The 19811-nt window shown below is 40.9% G+C and overlaps 2 protein-coding genes across 3 annotated transcripts in view; one reads left to right on the top strand and one right to left on the bottom strand.

The window, feature by feature from the left end:
* The window catches only part of DHFR (dihydrofolate reductase), a 29204-nt gene extending 10384 nt beyond the window's left edge, over positions 1-18820 (bottom strand). Inside the window, exons 1-3 of one of the 2 annotated variants that reach the window (XM_046667723.1) lie at positions 18679-18820; positions 18289-18338; positions 9156-9261 (exon numbers count right to left, since the gene is read on the bottom strand). In XM_046667723.1, the coding sequence (XP_046523679.1) occupies positions 9156-9261; positions 18289-18338; positions 18679-18764 (242 nt within the window). In that variant the 5' untranslated portion in view covers positions 18765-18820. The remainder of the gene's footprint in view (positions 1-9155; positions 9262-18288; positions 18339-18678) is intronic. The other variant, XM_046667724.1, reaches the window with a different exon arrangement.
* A 186-nt stretch (positions 18821-19006) lies between these two features.
* The window catches only part of MSH3 (mutS homolog 3), a 158437-nt gene continuing 157632 nt past the window's right edge, over positions 19007-19811 (top strand). Inside the window, exon 1 of the mRNA XM_046667722.1 lies at positions 19007-19220. Within this exon, the coding sequence (XP_046523678.1) occupies positions 19014-19220 (207 nt within the window). The 5' untranslated portion in view covers positions 19007-19013. The remainder of the gene's footprint in view (positions 19221-19811) is intronic.

Genomic DNA, 19811 nt, shown 5'->3' with positions numbered 1-19811 from the left:
TAAACCAGTAGCATTTCTATACTCTATTAATGAACTAACAGAAAAAGAGCTCAAGAACACAATACCATTCACAATCGCAACAAAAAGAATAAAATACCTCAGGGTGAATTTAACTAAGGAAGTGAAAGACCTATACAATGAAAATTACAAGGCTTTTCTGAAAGAAATGGATGACGACATAAAGACATGGAAAGACATTCCATGCACATAGATTGGAAGAATAAACATAGTCAAAATGTCCATTCTACCTAAAGCAATCTACAGATTCAACACCATCCCAATCAGAATCCCAATGACATTCTTTACAGAAATAGAACAAAGAATCCTAAAATTCATATGGGGCAACAAAAGATCCCAAATTGGTAAAGCAATCCTGAGAAAAAAGAACACAGCTGGAGGCATCACAATCCCTGAGTTCAAAACATACTACAAAGCTACAGTAATCAAAACAGCATGGTACTGGTACAAAAACAGGTGCACAGATCAATGGAACAGAATTGAAAGCCCAGAAATAAAACCACACATCTATGGAGAGCTAATCTTTGGCAAAGGAGCTGAGGGTCAACAATGGAGAAAAGAAAGTCTTTTCAACAAATGGTGCTGGAAAAACTAGAAAGCCACATGTAAAAGAATGAAAATTGACCATTCTTTCTCACCATTCACCAAAATAAACTCAAAATGGATCAAAGACCTAAAGCTGAGACCTGAAACCATAAGGCTTCATGAAGAAAATGTAGGCAGTACACTCTTTGACATCAGTTTTAAAAGGATCTTTTTGGACACCATGTCTTCTCAGAAAAGGGAAACAATAGAAAGAATAAACAAATGGGACTTCATCAGACTAAAGAGCTTCTGCAAGGCAAGGGAAAACAGGATTGAAACAAAAAAACAACCCACTAACTAGGAAAAAATATTTGCAAGTAATACATCTGACAAAGGCTTAATATCCATAATATATAAAGAACTCACACAACTCAACAACAAAAAATTAAACAACCCAATCAAAAAATGGGCAGGAGACATGAACAGACATCTCCAAAGAAGATATATGGATGGCCAATAGGCACATGAAAAGATGTTCATCATCACTGATCATCAAGGAAATGCAAATCAAAACTACACTAAGATATCACCTTACACCCATTAAAATGACAAAAATAACTAAAACAAATAGTAACAAATGTTGGAGAGGTTGTGGAGAAAGAGGAACCCTCATACACTGCTGATGGGAATGCAAACTGGTGCACCCACTGTGGAAAACAGTATGGAGATTCCTCAAAAAATTAAAAATAGAACTACCATACGATGCAGCTATCCCACTATTGCGTATCTATCCAAAGAGCTTGAAGTCAGTGATTCCAAAAGTCCCATGCACCCCAATGTTCACTGAAGCATTATTTACAATAGCCAAGACGTGGAAGCAACCTAAGTGCCCATCAACAGATGATTAGATAAAAAAGGTGTGGTACATATATACAATGGAATACTACTCAGCCGTAAAAAAGAACAAAATCATCCCATTTGCAACAACTTGGATGGACCTTGAGGGAATTATGTTAAGTGAAATAAGCCAGATAGAGAAGGACAATCTCTGTATGACTCCACACATATGAGGAATTTAAACATGTGGACAAAGAGAACAGACTAGTGGCTACCAGGGGAAAGGGGGCATGGGGGGTGGGCACAAAGGGTGAAGGGGTGCACCTACAACACACATGACAGACAATAATGTACAACTGAAATGTCACAAGATTGCAACCTATCATTAACTCAATAAAAAGTTTAAAAAAAAAACAGTAAATGTACACTTAAGACTTGTACATTTCATTGTACATAATATATATCTCAAAAGAAAAAACAGTAGCGTAATATTGAACTCTACTTAATGAGATGTATGCTGAAGTATTTAGGAAAAAATATACTAATGCCTGCAATTTACTTAGAAATGCATAAAAAGAACAAGACGGATGGGTGGATGGATGATAAAACAAGCATAGTAAAATGTTAATGGTAGAATCTACGTGGTGGGTATATGGGTGTTTACTGTAAGTTCTTTCTCTATGTTTGAACGTTTTCAGATAAAATGTTGGAAAAAAGGTGATATGTTTGAATGACTGTGGTTTGGAATAATATTCAAATTGTTAATATGTGGTTACCTTTGGGGAGTGGGAAAAGGACTTTCGTGTTTCAAACAATATAGAAATTGATGAAGTATTAAAAAATGAGCATGTTATTACTTTTGTAATTAAAAATCCCAAAGGGGAAAATTTAATTCATTTCAGCGTTTACATTGACTAGTTCTATCTCTCCCAACCTCTACAACTGTTTTTTTGCGGAAGAGGGTTTGCAATTCCCTTTATAAAGGAAGAAACACGCAGAATTAGACTTTCACAATAATTAGGAACAGAAATTACAATTCAGTGTCAAGCTCTTAGAAAAAAAAATTATGCAATTGCCTTTGAATGAGTAGTTATAACAGCGATTAATCAAGAACTAACGGAGACTGTTCATTCTCCTGGCTGCCTTCTCCCTCACCTCCTTGATATACATTTTACTTGTTTCGCTCTTTGTCATCTCTAAAGGAGTTAAGATAGCACAAAGAATATATGTTGACTAAAGGCTGGAAAAAGACACGGAGGCCAGGGTGAGGCTACAGGAGCCGAGGGATCCCCTAAGGCATGAGCACAGATGCAGCGACGAGGCTGGACTAGGCTGCTCAAGACGAGAACTGAATCTCGAAGAAACAGATCTAGAGCTGGGGGAGGAGACAGTCAGGTTAATAAACAGTCTAGAATGACTGAAGCAGAGTCAAGGTGGTTTTAGTGACCGAGGATGTTGAAGTCAGGACCAGACAGGAGATAGGGCAGAATGGAAATGGTGATTTAGGAACCGACATATGAAGAAAACTGAAGAGCTGTCCTGGAAGTTGGTGGATTACAGCAAATGATTCAGAAGGCGCTATAAATGGTTGGTGTGCACTTCAAAGAAAGGGAGCAGTGCTTTTGTGAAGATTGTGCACTGATGGCTTGAGAAAGATTCAAGGGATTAAGGTGAAGACTACTTCTTTGCCCTTTTGTAGTGAGTCTGGAAAAGGAAAACAAAGAATGGATTAAGGATTTGTTTCAGATTTTAGTTATAACAAAGACATGGAGGAAATGCTTCTGCAAAATGTGCTATTTGGCAGTTCAGAAGTAAGTTTCACAGGAAACACTGCACCCCTAGAAAAGAATAAGCAGAAAGATGAGCCAATTTTGTGTTCATCGTCCTCTTCAAACACAAATCCTGGAAACTAACTCAGTAAATAGCATATAGCAAGCACTCAATATCGTGACTTATTTTTGCTAAATTTCCTTCCTGTAAAATCTCAAACCAACCCAGATTGGATCTCCTCAGAAAGGAGAGTTGGTGTGTGGTAGTGTACATATTCTGCGTCAAGAAGCATCTGGCCACGCTTGATACCTTGTTTGTAAGTCAGAATCTTGAATTCCCTCAGAGGGCTGGCATGAGGATTAAGAGATCACACATACAGGAGGCACTCTGGTGATACTTCCACCCCTTTTCCTTAAAAGCCCCATTCAAGGGAGGCTGCTTTTTACCTGATGGACAGTTGTATTAGAAAGAAAGTATCTAACATTATCGAGTGCCGACTTGCTCTACCAAGTAGCAGAGTCAGGCAGTGCTTTATATGCATCATAGCAGCGGCCTTATGTAGGTACTATTATTCCTTGTCATAGGTGAGGAGATTGAGGCTGAGGGGTTGAGTGACCAGTGGGCACACGGCTGGGAACTGGTGACCCGGGATTGGAATTCCAGTGGCCTGACTCTGCAGCTTCAGTTGCAGCTTCTTACAGAGACAACAGCGAGAACTGGTGGCCATGGACGACAAAGGTGTCAGATTCTGATCCCCTCTGACATGGTGTGGCCAGGTTCAGGCAAAGCCTTCAAACCAGTGTCCCCTGGCCTTGAGCATCCTCCTCTGATCACCCCAGGGTGTGATATAAACATTGTCCTTTTCCAGGGTGTCTGATATGAAAGAGGATGACATGGCAGATGGAATTCTGGCCTAATTTCCCTGATGACTGTTGGGAAAACAAACCAAAAACCCTAGCCTAGAATCACAGCTTAACCAGAACTCAGAAATATGTTCAATTTAAGATCTCTCATACTCAGTCTTTAAAAATGTGATTTCCAACTACTAAAAATCAGTTCAACTATGCTCCAGCCTCATAAATGAATAAATGCAGCCACTAAAAATATTTAAAGAAATTCATCTTTTAATATATCAAATGAGGAAAAAAGGCAGGTTACAAAGTGATATTATGTGGGATGATCCCATTTTCATCAATCACCTATGGACTGTTCATTCCGTGAAAATTTCTGCATCTCTACTTTACTAGAGATATGCCAGATGCTGGGAATAGAGATTTAAAAAAAATACACTCCCTGTACCAAAAAGATGGTGATGGCAGGCAGAGGAATATGCAACAGTGGCTGTAAAGTGAAAAGGATCCCAGTGGGGATGTGTGGAGGGTGCCAGGTGGGCACAGCGGATGTGCACCGTCTGGGTGGGTGTGCGGGACAACACTCCTTGGAGCACAACGCCTTAGCTGAGTCTCAAAGGAGATAAAAACATGTGCAAAACACAAATGTGACAGACATTAGTAAGGCTTATGCTAAAGTTACGGAAGTTGTTTAATATAAGAAAGCTCCAAGAAAGTTGAGGATAGAGAAAAGTAATCTGTGGTGAGGTTTAAAATACTTAAGGGTAGGACAAGAGAGCACGGACTTGAGGACAGAAAAAAATGGAGTCGAGAATAAAGTGGTGGGGATTTTGATGGGAGGGGATTATTTGTCTCAGGACGGAGGGAAGGACGCACAAGGCAATATGTTAAGATGAAAAGGAGATCACAAGCCTGTTCTTTGCGATTTCGTTATTAATATTTTCTGTAAGCTCAAAGGTGAAGTGATTTTGCTAAAGTAGTAGGGATGGGGGAGCAGGACTTGATATCTGCAGGGTATCTTCCGTGTGCCAAAAATTTAACTTACAAAACCCCTGAAATTACCCTACGAAGTTGTTGTTATTAATCCCATTTACTAGGTAAGGAAATCGAGGTTCCGCAAGGCTTTCCTGTAACCAGTGTGAATCCACAAAGTTAACAGGGGCCAGGGCTGGCGTTAGGAGCCAGGTCGGTAAGTCTTCACTGTACTAAGCGTGTGAGCGGTGGGGAGAGAAGTGCCGCTCTAAGACGAGAACGTTTTAATCACCCTTGGAGAAAACGACCACGAGACCATAAAAAATTCTGATACCATGAAATGTTAGATAACTTTTACGGATTGAACACAATTTACAACATCTGATACCATGGAGGCAATTTTGGGTTTTCTAAAGATGCTGTCAAAGTTACAGCATTGCAGTAAAATTTCTGTGTTTAATTTTTGGTTCTGAAGACTTTAAAAAAATGCTTTATTTAGATATAAATCACATACCATACAAGCTACCCTTTTAACATGCAGAATACAGTAACTTTTTACTATATCCACAGAGTTGTGCAACTATCACCACCATCAACTTTTAGAAAATTTCCATCAACCCGAAAAGAAACTCTGTATCTATTATCAGTCATTCCCCACCAACCTCCCTCTCGCCGCAACTAATAATCTACTTTCTGGTTCTATGGATTAGCCTATTGTGGACATTTCACATAAATGGAATCATACGGTCTTTCGTGTCTGGCTTTTTTCACTCAGCATACTGTTTTCAAAGTTCATCCATATAGTAGCACATATCAGTGCTTCATCCCTTTTTATTATGAAATAATATTCCATTGTATGGATGTAACATTCTATCCATTCATCAGTTGATGGACATTTGGGATGTTTCCACTTTTTGGCTATTATGAACGATGCTGCTATGAACATTTGTGTACAAGTTTTCGTGTGGTCAAGTTTTCATTTCTCTCAGGTATATACCAAGGAGTGGAATTGCTGGGTCATATGATAACTCTATGTTTAACATTTTAGGAAAATGCCAATCTCTTTTCCAAATGTGGCTGCTTAACATTTCTTTTAAAGCTGCAACTTGATTGTCTAGAAAGCTTTGGAAAAGGACTTTTTCCCTTATACCTCATTAAGGAAATAGTTACCCCATAACTAGGATCTGGCACCAAATTTTGGGGTTACTTTGAGGATTCCGTTTCTTCCTCCATTCGGGGTGGTGGTGAAAAACTGAGCATCTCTAAAAGCTTGCATGAGCAATAGTGCTTTACATGTGCAAATTCTTCCCCTTTCATTCAGGACCTGGCAGTGCCTGACATACAGCAGGTGCTCAGGATCCCTGCGGAACTCACCAGCAAGTATGGAAGCCGAAGGAAGGACAAAAAAAAACAAAAACAAAAAAACACTAAAATTTTTTCCTAACTGGTATCCCTATTTCCTGGCATGCTTCATAATAAAGACTTTCAATTTTCTCTCTGACTTAAAAAAAAAGCAAAATACACCAACAAATGTTATGTATAAATGCATAAGAAACAACCAAACTCAATTACATACACCACAGGGGGGTCATAAAGAAGAAATTAGACTCATCATTTGAGGAGATTTGCTGGCTCAACTAAACATCTCCCCCACTGAGGTATCTGTTTGTTTTAGCTGAAGCTAGTCATAAATAAATGAGTCATATTCAAGAATATGTTATTAAACAGTCTCTGGGAATGGCAATACAGTCTGTGAATCTGGATTCTACCGAGTAAAGAGATAATCGGAATATCCCAGCAACGAGGAGAAAGAGAATAGGATGAAGATTGAGGCAGTCGGCAAGATGCACATCAACATGTTCCCCAACACCCAAAGGCACTCAGTGCAAATATTCTGGTCTACTTTCGCCCAGGTTTTTACCTATGCCATTCTTAGGAGGGACTTGGGAGAAAATCGACATAAACCTGAATCCCCTTAGCCTACAGTTGTGTAATGTTTTTTCCTTCCCTTGGTGTGATGGTCTTTGACGTGTTCACTTGGCTACGCTATAATCCTTGGTTATTCAGACACTAATCTAGGTGTTGCTGTGAAGGTATTTTGTAAATGAGATTAAAGGAGATGAATAGATGACATTAATCAGGGGGGGCCTGATGTAATAAGTTGAAAGACTTTAGGAGCAGATCTGAGGCCTCCCTGAAGAAGCAATTTCCCAAGGACAGTAGCTTCAGCCCCTGCTGGAGAGTTCCAGACTGTCCTTCCTGATGGCTTGCCCTACAGATTTTTGGACTTTCCTAGCCAGCCTCCACAATTGTGTAAATCTATATAAATGCTATTAAGAAAATATATAGGGGCTGGCCCCATGGCCAAGTGGTTAAGTTTGCACTACACTTCAGCGCCCAGGGTTTCCCTGGTTCAGATCCTGGGCGTGGACATGGCACAGCTCTTCAGGCCACGCTGAGGCAGCATCCCACATGCCACAACTAGAAGGACCCACAACTAAAATATACAACTATGTACTGGGGGATTTGGGGAGAAAAAGCAGAAAAAAAAAAAAAGAAGATTGGCAACAGTTGTTAGCTCAGGTGTCCATCTTTAAGAAAAAAAAAAGAAGAGGTATATATATATATCTTCTACTGGTGCTGCTTCCCTGGTTGAACCCTGAATAATACACATGGAAAAGGAATATGAGGACCATGGTTCTCAAATGAGTATTGCCGTAGGATGCTGCATTCTTTTTTTGTGATTACATTATTAGTTAGAGGAAACCAATCCCAAACTTTCTCTTAAAGTCTAATTCAGGTCACCCTCCCACCCCTCAAAAACCCCTGTGCTCAGTTAGTTATTTCAGTGGGTTCAGACCAATGTAAACAGTAACAACAAAAAGAAACAAGAGAAATCAGGATACATTACACGTGGAGTAAATGACATGCAAACTGTGGTGAAGGTCAAACCACTGGTGTTGTCTTTGAGGGCAGTCTTAATGCTATTAACTACACCCAGCCCCTCACCCCGCAGGGCCCCAGAGCATTTCCAGGCATCAGGAACTATCTACTCCAACGTTAGACTGGAGGACAGGAAAATTCCTAGCATAGGCCAACTGGAGACACTCCCTTCTCTCCAGGATCCCTAGGACCACTTCAATACTTTGAAATTTTTTATCTTCAGACGCTGGGTAAAGAATACAAGTACAAAATATCATTTGGGTGTTGAGGTTAACTAGGAATAACAGATCACAAGATTATGATTTTAAGATTAAGATTTTCAGCCCATCTTAAAATTTACATCATATTGTTTTTTTTTCTTGTTTTGGTGAGGAAGATTGGTCCTGAGCTAATATCTGTTGCCAATCTTCCTCTTTATTTTTCTTTCTCTCCCCAAAGCCCCAGTACATAGTTGTATATCCTACTTGTAGGTCCTTCTAGTTCTTCTGTGTGGGATGCTGCCATAGCTTGGCTTTTTTTTTTTTTCCTGCTTTTATCTCCCCAAATCCCCCCAGCACATAGTTGTATATCTTAGCTGCAGGTCCTTCTAGTTGTGGCATATGGGATGCCACCTCAATGTGGCCTGACAACTGGTCCCATGTCCGTGCCCAGGATCTGAACTGGTGAAACCCTGGGCCGCCGCAGCGGAGTGCACGAACTTAACCACTCGGCCACGGGGGCCAGCCCCTGCCATAACATGGCTTGATGAGTGGTGTGTAGATCTGCGCCTAGCATCTGAACCAGCAAACCCTGGGCCGCCAAAGTGGAGTGCAAGAATTTAACCATGACACCACCAGCTGCCCCTACATCTTATTGTTTTCAGGACAGGTATGTATGTTTTGGCAAGTCTCAAAACATACATTTTGATTTTATGTGAAACTAGAGAAAAGTTATTAATTATACTGTATAAATGAGATTTGAGCCTACTAAATAATGGTTCAAGGAAACTGGCAAATCTGTCAGCACAGTGAGATTTAATGTAACTTTTCATGGTGATGAAACTAATCACTTAAGGAGCAGAGTAAGTCATTGTCCTGTGACATAAACAACTGCTTATTCATTTTCTGTAATCATGCTTAGGATACTGAGCAGCTTTATCAGCAGACCTACATTCACACTATTGTATTTGTCATACACTGGCCTTCATCATAAGAAATATGACATGATTTTCTTGTGGTGAATTTATGTCATAGTACTTACTTGAGTTCTCTACTGAGAACTAAATTAATTCTGTCCTTTAACGGCCGATTCTTCTCAGGGATGGAGAACCAGGTCTTCCTACCCATAATCACCAAATTCTGCTTACCTATAAAATCACATAGAAAGAATAAGCATATTTTGGGAATATACATATATATTTCCACATATTCATATAAATATAGAGATCGTTGTCATAGTGACATCTAGTGGATATGCTTTAAAATAACTAAAATTTACAACAGCTTTACCCAAATTTACATATATCACCCATTATCCAAATAGAGTAACTATTTTCCCCTTTGGCTTTACCCAATATTTAGTTTTAATCAACTGCAATCATGTATACTATACAGTCATACGTCACTTAACGACGGGGATATTTTCTGAGTAATGTGTCGTTAGGTGACATCGTCGTCATGCAAACATCATAGAGTGCACTTACACAAACCTAGACGGTACAGCCTGCTGACTACCTAGGCTCTCTGGTACTAATCGTATGGGCCCACCATCATATATGCTGTCCATCCTTGACCAAATGTTGTTATGTGGGATATGACTGTAGTTGTTAAGAGCAAAGAGTCTGGGTCAAAGTTCTTGAGTTGAATGTATTCTGCCACCTACTGGGCAAGTCATGTTAACCTTCGGAGCCTTACTTTCCTCACCTATAAAATGGAGATAACCATAGTTCCTACTTACAGAGTTGCTGTGGGGATTGAAGACTTAGAATGACGTCCAGAATCTAACAAGCTCTGTTCTAACAGTGTGATACAACAGCATTCATATCTGTGTACTTTGCAGAGCTACACTAACAGTCAGACTTTTAAAGACAGCTGCTTAATATTCCATTCAGCTTGAAACCCTTTCCATTGTGCCTTTCTTCTTCTCTTTCAAGTATAATGCTTCTATAAAAATTTTATACATACACCTTCCATTTTTGGTTTAATAACTTAGGAGAAAAGACCTTGAGAGTCAGATATCTGGATCAAAGAAACATACACACTTTTATGATTCTTGATATATTCTGATAGACTAAAGGAGTGCATATGTCTATTTTCTTAAGGAATCATTATTAGTTTGATTTTCTTTAAACAAAAGCACTAGCATTTACAAACTATAAATAGTAAGACTAAGCATATTTCCATATTTTGCTTCACTACTCATAACCAAATATTACTCCAAATGTTGGTAAAAATTTTTTCCTCCAAGAATTAAAGAATTTACAGTACCCCTATACAATATTCACAGCACTTTCAAGGACAGACCTTTAGGTGAGCAATAAGGAGACGCAACTATTAAAAAGAATGTCAACAGGTGAGGAATTCTGATGAGAGAATGGTACAGACCTGGCCTAACAGCTAAGGTGGAGATTATGAGGGAAGAACATAGACAGACACTAAAAAAAAAAGCCAAGAATCCCTTGGTACCCTTTCATTCATTCACCCAAGAAATACTGTACAGTAGTCCCCCATTATCTGCGGTTTCAGTTACTGGAGGTCAAGTGTGGTACAAAAATATTAAATGGAAAATTCCAGAAATAAACAATTCAAAAATTCTAAATCATACCCCCTTCTGACTAGTGTATGAAATCTTGAGCACTCCTGCGCCATCCTGCAGGAGACATCAATCATCCTTTTGTCCACCGGATCCACACTGTGTCCACTACCCTCTGGTTAGTCACTTGGTAGCTGTCTGGGTTATTAGATTGAGTGTCGCAGTATCGCAGTGCTTGTGTTCAAGGAACCCTTGTTTTACTTAATTATGGCCCCAAAGCACAAGAGTAGTGAAGCTGGCAATTCACATATGCTGAAGAGAAGCTGTAAAAGTCTTCCTTTAAGTGAAAAGGTGACAGTTCTTGACTTAATGAGGAAAGAAAAGAAAATTATGCTGAGGTTGCTAAGATCTATGGTAACTTCTACTACAATAGATTGTTATAATTGTTCTATTTTATTATTAGTTATTGCTGTTAATCTCTTACTATACCTAATTTATAAATTAAACTTTATCACAGGTATGTATGTATAGGAAAAAACATAGTACATATAGGGTTCAGGTGTCCACTGGGGGTCTTAGAACATACACCCCATGGATAAGTGGAGACTATTGTAGTTACTGAAAACCAGCAAACGGGCCAAGCATCGGATGTTCTTCCTATTACCAGACCATATTTAGGATTCCTGAGAGTGGTTCACATCGATTCTTTAGCTTCAAGCTCTTGCCATCTTATCTTTGGCACCAGTGACCTAAGCACCAAATCCAAGGACCTGGCATCTGACCTGTTAAAGTTACGCAGCACCTGCTCCTTCCTGACTTATTATTTCCCTGTTCACTGGGCTATTCTTTCTCCTGTGATCAAACACATATGTCTCTTAGGTTTTAAATGGGGTACTCCCACCCCCATATTCTTTTCTTTGGTTATCCTCTTCTGTCCAGTGGATCAATTCACCTGGTTCCCTGTGTCTGAAATTATCCTGGATATCCTACAGGTACCTCAAAACTGTCATCATTACAACGGCACACTATTCTCCACATGTCACCCAGGCTCTCACACTGAAATCTGGGAGTTCATCCTTGATGCCTTCCTGCGTCTCCTTGAAACTCCTGGTCTCCAAACCCAGGATCACATAACCGTTTTTGGACTTGTATGCCCTCCTCACTTCCAGCAGCTACTCCTAAGGCCTCCTCCACGGAAGCCTCTCACTAGCTGCCAATTTTGCCCAATACCTAAATTGTACACGTACCCACATAAAATTTCAAAGGACTTAAAAAAAAAAAAAGAACATCAGCATCACGGCTGAGTGAACTTGCCTGGGATTCTCTCCCCTCCAACATACAATGAACAGGGACATCCATACTCCAACAGAGGACATCCAAACACAACACAGAAATGGAGAGACATGCAGCCATACGACAGAGGGTGGAGAGGCTGGAGCCCTGCTTGGAGGAGCTGGAATGGGGTAAGAGAGAACTTCACTCCTTCCCCTAAAGACTGTTATTGCTGCCATGGGAGGCTCCATAAGGGAAGGAACACGGGAGGGGACGGTCGTTTGCGGGAACTTCAAGGACCCATGAGGGCTCATGCAGCCTAAAGGGAAGATCTCTACTGGGGCAAGAGCTTTGTGGGGGGTGACCTCATCAAGCCAACACCTCAGGAGAGCACATAACGAGAGCAGAGGGGGAGAGCCTGGAGAGCATGCAGGAGAAAGTGCCCTTCCCCCACCCGCCCCATGAATGCTCCACTGTCTGTGGGCTCAGAATATGCAGCTCTTGACCCCCACCCAATGGCGATAGGTGATAACTGCAACCAAATAATATCAGGATGTGTAACATCTGAGCCACCTCCTCTAGCAATATCAAAAATTATATCAAATCTTCAGAACAGAGAGAAAATGACAAGTACCCAGAATTCAGTCCTGAGGACACAGAAATATGTAGTCTAAATGACAGTGAATTCAAAATAGCCATGATCAAAAAACTCAATGAGGTAAAAGAGAATGTAGAGAAACAATTCAACAAGTTCAGGAGCTACTTCACAAAAGAGATTGAAACTATAAAGAAGAATCAATCAGAAATACTAGACATGAAAAACACAATGGAAGAGATGAAACAAAATATGGATTCCCTGAACGCTCAAGTGGACATCATAGAGGAGTGTATCAGCATAATCGAATATAGACATGTTGAAGTGCTCCAGACAGAGGAGGAGAGAGAATTAAGACTAAAAAGAATGAAGAAGGTCTCTGAGAAATATCCTACTCAATTAGGAAATACAACATAAGAATTATAGGTATTCTAGAAGGAGAAAAGAAGAATGGAGCAGAAAGCATGTTCAAAGAAATAGCAGAGAACTTCCCAAACCTAGGGAAAGAGAGGGAAATCCGAGTGGAAGAAGCTTCCAGATCTCTTAGATATGTCAATGTAAAAAGACCTACTGCAAGGCATATAGTAGTAAAACTGGCAAAAATGAATGACAAAGGAAGAATACTAAGGGCGGCAAGTCAGAAGAAAATAACCCACAAAGAAACCCCTATCAGGCTTTCGGCAGATTTCTCTGCAGAAACATTGCAAGCTAGGAGAGAATGGAACGACATATTCAAATCTTTAAAAGACAAAAATTTTCAGCCAAGAAAACTATCCAGCAAAAATGTCCTTCAGATACGATGGAGAAATAAAAACTTTCCCACACAAACAAAAGCTAAGGGAGTTCACAGCCATGTGACACCTCCCCCCTCAAAGAAATCCTCAAGAAAGCCCTCATATCTGAAAAAAAAAAAGGGGGAGAAAGGGGTCACAAATCATGGAACAAGGAGATAAATAGGTAGACAGAATGAGAACAGCACAGCAAATACTCAAGTAAAGCATTAAAGATAAAGGGAAGAAAAACACCATAAACAGAGACAATCTTGTCATTTTAACCACAAACTCACACACAAGATGGAATAAGATGTGAGAAAAACAACTTAGGAGGGGAGGAGGCAGGGACTGAATTGGTTTAGACTAAGGAAATACAAGGCCACGAGAAAATGGACTCTCTTATACACAAGATTCTGAATACAAACCTCATGGTAAACACTAAACAAAAAAGTAGAACAGAGACACAAATAATAAATAAGGAGAGGGGGCCAGCCCAGTGGTGCAGCGGTTAAGTGTGCACGTTTCGTTTCTCGGCGGCCTGAGGTTTGCCGGTTCCGATCCTGGGTGTGGACATGGCACCGCTTGGCAAAAGCCATGCTGTGGTAGGCATCCCACATATAAGGTAGAGGAAGACGGGCATGAATGTTAGCTCAGGGCCAGTCTTCCTCAGCAAAAAGAGGAGGATTGGCAGTAGTTAGCTAAGGGCTAATCTTCCTCAAAAAAAAAAAAAAAAGATTAAACAAATAATAATAATAAATAAGGAGAAAACAAAGAAACACATCATAAAAAAACCACATAATTCAATGGGTAGATCAAAACACATAGGAAAAATAAAGGAAACGTAGGAGAACCAGAAAATGAGTGATAAAATGACAGTGTTACGCCCTCATACATCAATAATCACCCTAAACATAAATGGATTGAATTCTCCAATAAAGAGACACAGAGTGGTGAGATGGATTAAAGAACAAGACCCAACAATATGCTGCCTCCAGGAAACACACCTCACCTCCAATGACAAACACAGGCTCAGAGTGAAGGGATGGAAGACAACAATCCAAGCTAACGGTGAACAAAAGAAAGCAGGTGCTGGAACACTTATATCAGACAAAGTAGACTTCAAGATAAGACAGGTAAAGAGAGACAAAGACGGGCAGTATATAATGATCAAAGGGACACTCCATCAAGAAGACACACTTATAAATATCTATGCACCCAACACAGGAGCACCAAAGTTCATAAAGCAACTATTAACAAACCTAAAAGAATATATTAATAATAACACAATAATAGTAGGGGACCTCAACACTCCACTCACATCAATGGATAGATCATCCAGACAGAAAATCAACAAGGAACAGGGGAATTAAATGAAAAGCTAAACCAGTTGGACTTAATAGACATAACATACAACACTCCATCCAAAAACAGCAGAATACACATTCTTCTCAAGTGTGCATGGAACATTCTCAAGGATAGACCACATGTTGGGAAACGAGGCAAGCCTCAATAAATTTAAGAAAATTGAAATAATAACAAGCATCTTTTCTGATCACAATGCTATAAAGCTAGAAATTAATTACAAGAAAAAAACTGAGAAAGGGACAAAGATGTGGAGACTAAAGAACAAACTATTGAACAAGCCATGGATTACTGAAGAAAGCATGGGATGCAGCAAAAGCCGTATCACGAGGGAAATTTCATCACAATACAGGCACATCTTAACAAACAAGAAAAATCTCAAATAACCAATCTCAAATTACAACTAAGTGAATTAGAAAAAGAAGAACAAACAAAGCCCAAAGACAGCAGAAGGAGAGAAATAATAAAAATCAGAGCAGAAATAAATACTATTGAAACAAAAAAGGTAGTAGAAAGGATGAATGAAACAAAGAGCTGGTTCTTTGAGAAGATAAATAAAATTGACAAATCTCTATGCAGACTCACAAAGAAAAAAAGAGAGAAAGCTCAGATAAACAAAATCAGAAATGAAAGAGGAGAAACAACAGACACCACAGAAATACAATGGATTATAGGAGAATACTACCAAAAACTATATGCCAACTAAATGGATAATCTAGAGGAAATGGATAAATTCTTAGACTCTTACAACCTCCCAAAGCTGAATCAAGAAGAAACAGATAATCTGAATAGACCAATCACAAGGCAAGAGATTCAAACAGTAATCAAAAGCATTGCAAAGAATAAAAGCTCAGGACCAGATGGCTTCCCTGGGGAATTCTACCAAACTTTCAGACAGGTTTTAACACCTCTCCTTCTCAAGCTATTCCAAAATATTAGGGAATATGGAATACTACTTAACATATTCTAGGAGGCCAACATCACTCTGATACCAAAGCCTGATAAGGACAACACAAAAAAGGACAACTACAGGCCAATATTGCTGATAAACACAGAGGCAAAAATCCTCACCAAAATCTTGGCAACCCGAATTCAGCAATTCATCAAAAGGTTCATACATCATGATCAAGTGGGATTTATACCAGGACACAGGGATGGTTCACCATCTGCAAATCAATAAATGTGATACACCACATCAACAAATTGAGGAATAAAAACCACATGATCATCTCAATAGATGCAGTGAAAGCATTTGACAAGATCCAATAGCCATTTACGACAAAAACTCTTAACAACATGGGGATAGAAGGAAATTACCTCAACATAATAAAGGCCACATATGACAAACCCACAGCTAACATCATACTCAATGGGCAAAAACTGAACGCCACCCCCCTGAGAACAGGAAGAAGACAAGGATTTCCACTACCACCTCTCTTATTCAACATAGTACAGGAGGTTTTGGCCAGAGCAATTAGGCAAGAGAAAGGAATAAAAGGAATCCAAATTGGGAGTGAAGAAATAAAACTCTTGCTGTTTGCAGACGACATGATCTTATATACAGAAAACTGCAAAGAATCCATGGAAAAACTAACAGAAATAATTAACAACTACAGTAAAGTTGCAGGGTACAAAATCAACTTACAAAAATCAGTTGCTTTTCTATACTCCAATAACGAACTTACAGAAAGAGAACTGAAGAATACAATTCCATTTACAATCACAACAAAAAGAATAAAGTACCTAGGAATAAATTTAACCAAGGAGGTGAAGGACTTATACAATGAAAACTATAAGACATGACTGAATGAAATTGATAATGACATAAAGAGATGGAAAGAGATTCCATGCACATGGATTGGAAGAATAAACATAGTTAAAATGTCCATACTACCCAAAGCAATCTACAGATTCAGTGCAATTCCAATCAGAATCCCAATGACATTCTTCATGGCAATAGAACAAAGAATCCTAAAATTCATATGGGGTGACCAAAGACCTTGAATTGCTAAGGCAATCCTGAGAAAAACGAACAAAGCTGGAGGAATCACAATCCGTGACTTCAAAATGTACTACAAGGTCATAGTGATCAAAACAGCATGGTACTGGTACAAAAACAGGCACACAGATCAATGGAACAGAACTGAAAGTCTAGAAATAAAACCGCAGAACTACAGACAAATAATCTTCGACAAAGGTGCCAAGAACTTACAATGGAGAAAAGATAGTCTCTTCAATAAATGGTGTTGGGAAAACTGGACAGCCCACATGCAAAAGAATGAAAGTAGACTATTATCTCATGCCATACACAAAGATAAACTCAAAATGGATCAAAGACTTGAAGATAAGTCCTGAAACCATAAAACTCCTGGAAGATAATATAGGTACTACACTCTTTGACATTGAACTAAAAAGGATCTTTTCGAATACCATGTTTTCTCAGACAAGGGAAACAAAAGGAAAAATAAACAAGTGGGAGTTCATCAGACTACAGAGCATATGCAAGGAAAAGAAACTAGGATCAAAACAAAGAGACAACCCATCAACTGGGTGAAAATATTTGCAAATCATATTTCTGACAAGGGGTTAATCTCCATAATATGTAAGGAACTCACACAACTGAACAACAAAAAAACGAAGCCCGACCAAAAAATGGGCAGAGGATATGAACAGACATTTTTCCAAAGAACATATACAGATGGCCAGTAAATACACGAGAAGATGTTCAACCTCACTAATCATCAGGGAAATGCAAATCAAAACTCAACTAAAATACCACCTTACACCTGTTAAATGGCTATAATCACTAAGACAAAAATAGCAAATGTTGGAGAGGTTGTGGAGAAAAGGGAACTCTCATTCACTGCTGGTGGGAATGCAAACTGGTGCAGCCACTATGGAAAACAGTATGGAGATTTCTCAAAAAATTAAAAACAGAAATACTATATGATCCAGCTGTCCCACTACTTGGGTATTTATCCAAAGAACTTGAAATCAACAATCCAAAGAGTCCTGTGCACCCCTATGTTCATTGCAGCACTTTTCACATTAGCCAAGACATGGTAACAATCCAACTGCCCATCCACTGATGACTGGATAAAGAAGATGTGGCATATATACAACGGAATACCACTCAGACATAACAAAAGACAAAATCATCCCATTTACAACAACATGGAAGGACCTGGAGGGCATCATGCTAAGCAAAATAAGCCAGACTGAGAAAGACAAACACCATATGATTTTACTCATATGTGGAATATAAACAAACACATGGACAAAGAAAACAGTCAGTGGTTACCAGGGGAAGGAGGGTGGGGGGTGGGCATAGGGGTGAAGGGGAGCCCTTATGCGGTGACAGTCAAGAAATAATGTAAACTATTATGAACTCAATAAAGAAAAAGAAAGGAAGTGTTCAGGATAAGGTACTATTAGTAAAATTCAAAAACAACTAAAAACGTAGAGACTGAAAAAAAAAAAAAGATGTTTAATGAACCTTGGGAACTGCATACAGATCGATGGTAAGAGAAACGGTCCCAGATTAACAGGGAAGACTTTTGATTTAAGTAAAATTTGCACTGGTAAGCTTACTCCAGCAAGACTGTTGGCGAACCTCTATCACTTAAAAATCCCATATTACCTTCTACTGAAGAGGCTGTGGTCATTCTTTGGAAATACTTGAATTCATTCCTACAAGTTAGAGAAACACAGCGTTACTCAGAACGGTACCCACGCCGGACACATGGTGCCCGGGGTGGGGGTGGCTTCTCCAGGACCGGGACTTTGCTCTGGGGCGGGCGCGAGGGGAAAGGCCTCGCAGGGCAGCAGGAGCGGGACGGAAATCAGTAACTTGGCCTCTCGGTTCCTGACACAGAAGGAGGCCCAGGCCCGGTGAGTTCATGTCGCAAGCCCGGCCCCATCCTCCCGCTGCCAGTCGGCCCGGCGCGGCCCCGCCCGGGCACCCGGGTCAAGGGCATCTTGCGCCAGCTTCGAACCCCGCACACCCAACCCTCCCCGGCCCAGCAGGTACCTGAGTGGGGGCCACGGCAGGTCCCCATTCTTGCCGATGCCCATATTCTGCGACACGGCGACGATGCAATTTAGCGGACGAACCATGACAGCGGCAGCAAACACTTTCGAGCTCGCTCGCTACACCTGGATTCCCGGTCAAGTGTGGCGCCAAATAGCGGCCACCACGCCCCTCGGCCCGATTTGTGCAGGCGAGATCCCGCCCCCGCCCCGCCTCCTGCCCCGGCGCACCGCAGGGTCGCGACGTGCTCGCGCCCGCAGACGCCCGGGACCTGCGGCCGCGGGTTCGCGCTCCCGGCTCGGGCCTGCCCCTGGGCTGTCACTCCTGGCCCCGCGATGTCGCGCCGGAAGCCTGCCGCTGGCGGCGCCGCTGCTGCCGGCCCAGCCCCGGCAAGGCAGGCGGTTTTGAGCAGATTCTTCCAGTCTGCGGGAAGCCTGAAGTCCACCTCCTCTCCCCCGGGGGCTGCCGAGAAGGCGGACCCTGACTCCGATGCCGCAGCGCCCCTAGCGTCCTCTTTCCCGCCTCCGTTGCCGCCACAGTTGGTGAGTTTGGTCCAGGTCGGGGCGGGGCCATCGGGGCGAGGGGGCGGGGCTTGTGAGTGGAGCGGGAGGAGGCGGAGAGTGTTCGCGAGAATCGGCGAGAGGACGCGGCCAGATGAGAAAGGGGCGGGGCTCGGGAAGGAGAAGGAGGGAAAAGCCTGGGCGGCTGAATATTGTAATTCCAAGACTTTAGTTTCCATTTGGGGTAAAAGACTTGAGGCTAAGATCATACAGGTTCTTAATGGCAGACCTGAGACGGAAACTCAGGTCTCCTGACTCTCATTGTGATGAGGATAGGGGCTTGTGGGCAAAGGATGCGTCTTGTAACCTCTGTTCTCCCTCCTCTTTTTTTTTTTTCTGGATTGAGGGTTCAAGAGGAGCTTTACATGTGTTTGGTTGGGTGACTAGAAAACTGCCGTTAAATCTCTAGTCTTTAAGGCTGCAACAGCAGCTTGCTGAATATTCCAAGCGACTATGGGTAAAAGCAGTCATGTTGTGAGCTCCCCAGTGATTACACCCTCACACTTCAGATCATAAAGTCTAATACACAGTTTGGGTGGGTAAAGTTTCTTAAGATGGTACAGATGTGATGCT

This window comes from Equus quagga, chromosome 7 (assembly GCF_021613505.1).
Source record: "Equus quagga isolate Etosha38 chromosome 7, UCLA_HA_Equagga_1.0, whole genome shotgun sequence".
Lineage (NCBI taxonomy): Eukaryota > Metazoa > Chordata > Mammalia > Perissodactyla > Equidae > Equus > Equus quagga.
Note: the sequence above shows the minus strand (reverse complement) of the source record. Positions and strands in the feature narration are given on the sequence as shown.